This window comes from Ranitomeya variabilis, chromosome 3 (genome assembly GCF_051348905.1).
Source record: "Ranitomeya variabilis isolate aRanVar5 chromosome 3, aRanVar5.hap1, whole genome shotgun sequence".
In the NCBI taxonomy this organism is placed as follows: Eukaryota; Metazoa; Chordata; class Amphibia; order Anura; family Dendrobatidae; genus Ranitomeya; species Ranitomeya variabilis.
Window position 1 is genome coordinate 715,246,375 of NC_135234.1, and position 6,810 is coordinate 715,253,184.

General features: G+C 46.7%; 1 protein-coding gene across 1 annotated transcript; it reads right to left on the minus strand.

Moving 5' to 3' along the window:
• Nucleotides 1-1,672: 1,672 nt before the first annotated feature.
• RASL11A (RAS like family 11 member A) lies at nt 1,673-6,528 on the minus strand. Its single transcript, XM_077298299.1, has 4 exons — nt 6,164-6,528; nt 4,547-4,603; nt 3,438-3,517; nt 1,673-2,273 (listed from the first exon to the last, which is right to left on the minus strand). Exons 1-4 carry the CDS (start codon nt 6,282-6,284, stop codon nt 1,806-1,808), a joined length of 726 nt encoding a protein of 241 aa, XP_077154414.1. The 5' UTR covers nt 6,285-6,528; the 3' UTR covers nt 1,673-1,805.
• Nucleotides 6,529-6,810: the final 282 nt, after the last annotated feature.

Below are 6,810 nucleotides of genomic sequence, written 5' to 3' on the forward strand. Positions count from 1 at the left end.
ATGTGAGGAATGCCTGTTTGTTAGGGAATTCCCACATGTATTCAGCGTATCTGGAAGACGTAAATCATTCAGCTGAGGCGATGAAAACTATATCTCCGAGCAATAACAAATACTCGGAGGTCACCCGAGCATGCTCTGGAAACCCCGAGCAACGAGTATACTCGCTCATCACTAGTGGGAAGGTATTTAGTATAATGCCAAGTGATAGGACAGCTGCAAGGCATTATGGGGAAGCCAAAACCGCCATGTCAGATGGGGTTTATTTTTTAAAGACTTGCAGATTTCACTTTTGATCCGCAGGTGATTTACTGGACAGTCTGTATCAATCTGAGGTTTGTTGTGGATTTTGACTTCCTAAATGAACTCAGTCACACCAAACACTGACAGGCTCTGCATTTAAATAAATCAACATTAAATGTCCCTACAGAAAATCTGCAATTCCCCCAGGTGTGAACAAGCCCTGAACGTGACAGAAGCACAAAGCATTGTGCATTGCAGACGTGTTTATTAAGGGTGAACTGATTACAGGGCTTATCCTGACTACTATGGGGCTAAGAACTGCTTACCTACCTGTTGTGCACGGTTCCTATCTCTGCCCACAGACCACTCCTGCCAGGGATTAAGCGGCTTCTGCTGTCGACAAGTCTCTTCTCTTCCGCTCTCTGTTGATAGAGAATGGCTGCCAATGTCATGCTGATTGACAGCCAGCTTCCCGCTGCTTAACTGCAGGGAGCCACCTGTCAATCCGCATGATGCCTGCAGTCACACCCTGTCGGCAGAGCAAAGCGGAAGGAGAGTTGGTCTGTAGATGTGGAGCAGCTAAACCACCGGCAGGAGCAGTCAGTGACCGCTGAGTCTGCGTTGGGTAGAATAGGCAGGTAATTGCCTCCATTAGCAACTTTTACCTGCCTGCTAGATTTTAGGCCTAGAAAAAAAAAAAAAAAAATAGTCCTGGATTAACCCGTTAACGTCATATGATGATATTGTAGGTTAACATCATCGAGTATAGAAGAATTAGCCAGGAGCACTGGTGAAACAAGCATTTAGCCACTTGTACTTCTAGAAGTAGGCAGGGAATAAGAGCCAAATAAATGCTCCTACCCATCTTTTGCAGCTGTGAAGTGCAGCTTCATGTTCCCTCCACCACCACCTTTACTGACAGAGCCAGTAACAGTTGATGGGTGGGGGCTGTCAGTGTCGGACCACCACCGATCTGATCTTGATGACCTATCTTGTGGATATACTGTTTGCCTGTATAACCATTTAAGTAAAGCAAGAATTTAAGGAATTTTCTGCAAATAAACAACCCTCAGACTGATACCAGCACCTGCAAACACTGTGGGGTGGACCTGACATCCTGTGACCCCCTAAATATGGCTGCTGGCCTCATATGTCACCATAAGCAGAACATATCATTGGATCTGAATCTGATCCCAAGAGCAGCCGGGAAGACGCCATCGGCAGAAAACAGGAGCCGAATTTCAGTTCAGGGTACATTGTTTTTTAGCTTACAGTATATGGCAGGGTTTTAGGGGGGCATGCTCGTTTATTGACATAAGATTGCTTTTCTGCAGCACCACCACATATGAAACTACCATGGTATAGGATGGCGCCGCCATTGCGTGCTATAATATTAACCCCTTACATCCAGTTATCAGACAAACACGTCATGTGAAAATAAATACTTTATATTTAGGATGTGTGCATGCCGCCATACACACTGGAATGTCAGTACAAAAATAAATTATTCTATAAATGTAGTAAAAAAAAAAAAAAGAAGAAGTCTTTTGTACAGAGGCTCTCGGCTACGCCATGGCTGACGGACTCTTTACTTTGGGGGACAGCGCCTGTTTGAAACGTCGCTTTAAGTCTTGCATGTTTGGAGACTTTGGCCGGGGGATTATGGAGCCTCGCCTCTTCTCTCCGTTGCTGGTGGATTGGTGTTTGCTGATCTCTTTGCAGAGATGATGGAACACTTCACAAACGTCCTGACAGTTTTCACTAGTGGAAATTTCTACAAACGAGCAGCCCAGTTCGGTGGCGAGCTGAATCCCGGCTTCGGGAGTGACCTGCCGCACGTGGAGAAGGTCCCCTTTATTGGCCACTATGATGATGGGAGTCTTGGTGTCGGAATGGACTTTTCGGATGTGCTGGTGGAGGTGACGGATGAACTCGTAGCTCCTGTAGTCTGTGATGGAGTACACCAGGAGGAAGCCTTCTGCTAACTGCACGCACCGCAGCATGTCCGCCACCTGGGATATGTCATCGTCCATCTGCACAAAAGCCACGATACGACTGTTATACACAACTGAGACTTATGTAACTATATATAATATTAACATATTACAGGCTAGAAAACCTAGAGAAATTACTGTGAAAATTACCAAAAAGGCACAAAGTGACTGATAAAGCCGAAATGGGTAAATAACGTAAATAAAGTAAATAAGTCTGATAATTAGAATTATTCCTCCCAGGAAGGTATGAGTAAACTGGGCATTACCATCTCCCCTTATCTAACACATACAGGCAATGTCAGCAGGACAGTGACAATGTCAATGTATACAACAGAATTGTATCATTTATTGATACATTTCCAGGAGGAACAACAATGAGAAGTTGTAAGAAAAGATATTTTATGGCTGATCAGAGCCTGATCTGACTCCATGTCAAACATTTTATGAATGCTAAAAAAATGACTAATATAATATTTTACTCCAGTACACAGGAATATAAAACGTATCTATAATACTGTTACATTTGCTGAATGTGAATGCTCACAATATTGTATCAGTCGCATTCATAGCTGCTTATTACTATGGAGTCAGAAGAATTAGTGACTCATTTGCGGGGAACTGATGTGATTCTCTAACATGAGACAGGTTTTAGGGGGGCAGGAGACGAAGCAATGACTGCCTGCATAACAAAGGAAATGAGCACCTGAAAATTAGGCTTTTAAGGGGCTTTCATATAATGTTTAGGGACATGCTCGGTGGTCCCGTCGGGGCTTATGTCCAAACTTTCGAAAACGGGATCCGGATGTAGTTGCAGATGGGGCCATAGACTGTAATGGTGCCGGGAGAGCAATGTGCGCTGTCGTGCTTCATTTTTGGGCGCATATGTCACTGGAGGTGGACACTCAGACATAGTATCCGCCTGCAGCAGACGTACACTTGCAAAAATTATGCACGGCCGGGTGCAAGTTCGCTCTCCCAGCACCATTACAGTCTATGGTGACGCTGAAGCATATGCCCGGATCCCATTTTGTGGTGGTTTCTGACTTATGCCCGACGTGGCCACCGAGTGTGTCCCTAAACGTAATATGAAAGCACCCGAATAGTAGTGGTCTCCACCTGGAAAATGTCCTGCGGTTACAGAACTACAACTCCCAGGGTGGACACTGCTGTTTTAGAGAGTGAGGATATTTTATGGATCTTTACCTTGACATAACCGGGGGTGTCCTGGATCTGCACGGACATGTGTTCGCCGTCTACACTCACGAGTCTGGAGTAGAGGTTTCCTGATTAAGAAAACAGAAATATGTTAAGGATGTCAGGTCTGAGCAGAATCGATGTTACAGAAGGTTTGTCATGGGAGCAAAACATGATGCTTCTGTTCCTGGCCCCAACCTAGACCCGCAGACGTCATAAAGCAAGCGGTGAGATCCTACAGGGCAAGAGTCAGGAGACTACAGATCTAGGGGCTAGTTAGTGTCCTCTAGGGGCTAGTTAGTGTCCTCCAGGGGCTAGTTAATGTCCTCTAGGGGCTAGTTAATGTCCTCTAGGGGCTAGTTAATGTCCTCCAGGGGCTAGTTAATGTCCTCTAGGGGCTAGTTAATGTCCTCCAGGGGCTAGTTGGTAATGTCCTCTAGGGGCTAGTTAATGTCCTCCAGGGACTAGTTAATGTCCTCCAGGGGCCAGTTAATGTCCTCCAGAGGCTAGTTAATGTCCTCCAGAGGCTAGTTAATGTCCTCTAGGGGCTAGTTAATGTCCTCCAGGGGCTAGTTAATGTCCTCCAGAGGCTAGTTAATGTCCTCTAGGGGCTAGTTAATGTTCTCCAAGGGCTAGTTAATGTCCTCTAGGGGCTAGTTAATGTCCTCCAGGGGCTAGTTAATGTCCTCTAGGGGCTAGTTAATGTCCTCCAGGGGCTAGTTGGTAATGTCCTCTAGGGGCTAGTTAATGTCCTCCAGGGGCTAGTTAATGTCATCTAGGGGCTAGTTAATGTCCTCCAGGGGCTATTTAATGTCCTCCAGGGGCTAGTTAATGTTCTCTAGGGGCTAGTTAGTGTTTCACATAAAGAATTCCCATAGACTCATTCATTGAGATTTATCAATTCCGTGATATTATTCTGTGCTATTACATTGAAAAATGTCCACATGTGACCCCCTGAGGTGTAATATTCAGTTTGTGCCGAAAAAAGTGGAATCATTTATTGTTTTTTCCTCCTCCGTTGTCTACCTGGCTCAAGGGCATGGAGTGGGGTCAGAATTGGTAGAATTGTGCTGCATCTCCCAAAACAACATTGTGTCCATTATTCACAGTGAACTTACCAGTATTTGTCTCATAGTCTCCAATAAATCGTTTTGTCAGGAATCGGACGATCATGGCTGGAAGAAGAATAAAGACTTTTGTTAGTAACGGACTTCAGGGATGAAGGAAGCAAAGCAAGAAGATTTAGTGACTTAAAAGGGGGAGTGGGGAAAAGGTAAAGATATAAGTGCACAGAAGACATTGTGATAATCCAGAATATTTATCACAGAGAATGTTACAATTCAGACATAAGGGAGCAATGCCAGCGCCCATGGGGGTGCCTGTAACAGATGATCCGGGGGAACCAGCAATGTGCAAGATGGTGTAAAATTCAGGGGCTGACTAGAAGCCAAAATGACTATTTAATGGCCTGAGTATCTGAGGTTTTTAACCATCAAGCAACCCAAAAAGTAGATCACTGTCTTCCAGAATCTATATAAAAAAGTTTTGACTACTTAAAAAAAACTTTTTGGACTTGGAAACAGTAGCAGAGGTAATAATTACAATGTGATGTCATGTGTTATGTAATATTTGTATGTTGATGTATTATTTTAAGTATTTAATAATAAATGATAATAATACAATAGTAATATTAAAGTAATAAATAATATTCAGTAATAATGAAATAAGTAATAGTAATAATAAAAAAAGTTAGTAAAATAATAGTAATACTAAAATAATAACAATAAGTAATGAAATAATAAGTAATAATAATAAAACTAAAGATTAATAAGTAACAAATAGTATAATAATAAATAAGTACAGTAATAATAACATAAAGAATAATAAAAAATAATAATAAAAATAGTAGTAAATATAATCGTTTCATCCCAGTTTATTGTGTATTATTATAAGGTGAGGGGCTTCTATTAGTCACAGACGAGGACTTAGTAACTATGTTTGGTTTGGGGTCTGGTCATGACCAGATACACATCCAATTGCTTTTCCGTTTTTTCCTACACTGGATCCATTCCCTAGGTCTCTGCTTATGTCTGATCTGGTCCTATAGTTCCAAAAGAAGGAGTAATTCTCATCCCCAGAAATCACCGCCGGGGTCCTCTCTTGGCTACCAGGTGACAGCTGGGGCTACCGGGTGACAGCTCGGCACTACCGGGTGACAGCTTGGGGCTACCAGGCGACAGTTAGGGGTTACCGGGCGACAGCTCAGGGCTACCGGGCGACAGCTCGGGGCTACCAGGCGACAGCTCGGGGCTACCAGGCGACAGCTGGGGGCTACCGGGCGACAGCTCGGGGCTACCGGGCGACAGCTGGGGCTACCGGGTGACAGCTCGGGACTACCGGGCGACAGCTTGGGGCTACCGGGCGACAGCTGGGGCTACCGGGTGACAGCTCGGGACTACCGGGCGACAGCTCGGGACTACCTGGTGACAGCTCGGGGCTACCGGGTGACAGCTCGGGACTACCGGGTGACAGCTCGGGGCTACCGGGCGACAGCTCGGGGCTATCAGGTGACAGCTCAGGGCTAGCTGAGGTTACTTTGGCTGCAGAGCATGCTGGGGACAGGATCCAATATTTCAGTTTTGATTGTAACAATCAGGATTAATGACAAGTTTTAACAACCCCACACCACTGACAATGTGGCGCCCCTCATCCCTCTAGCCCCCCAGGACACTCACCAGTCTTGCCCACGCTGCTTGCCCCCATCACAGCCATTTTAATATCCCGGACAGTGAAATAGTCCGCAGACTCCGGAATTGGCGCAAGTAGGAAGTTGCTGGACATGGTCGGTAGACGCATGAGAGACGCAGGGTAATGTCCGGTCACACAGCGCAGGTCATCCAAGAGTCGCAGTGCGGTTCCTGCAGCCGGTCCGTGTGTGCAGGGGAGCCCGCAGTGTGTGCACGGGTCGCCGTGGTCTGCAGCACAATGCGGCTCCTGTGCGGCTCTCTGCGCCTTATATACCGGCTCAGCCCCAGCAGGCGCCGCGCTGCTGCCAGGAAAGGCGAGGAGGGCGGCCCGGGGGACGGCGCGGATGACGCGCTCCCCGCTGCTGCTGTCATAAGAACGGGGGAGCCGAGGGACAATGCCGCCGACCCCGCGCCCCCAGTGCGGGGAGTCTGCTGCGCGGCATCATGTGCCCCCTCCATGGAGAGAGGAAGGACGGGGCTTCCACCACAGCAGCCAGGAGCACGGGCTGCCCCCTTAGTCCTGCACAAGCCATGGATGCTGCATATACAGGCAGTGGTCTGTGCACGGGGGCTGTGGCTGGAGACCCTCCTGCTGTAGCTCCGCTGTAGCCCTATAGGTGCCCATTGGGATGCAG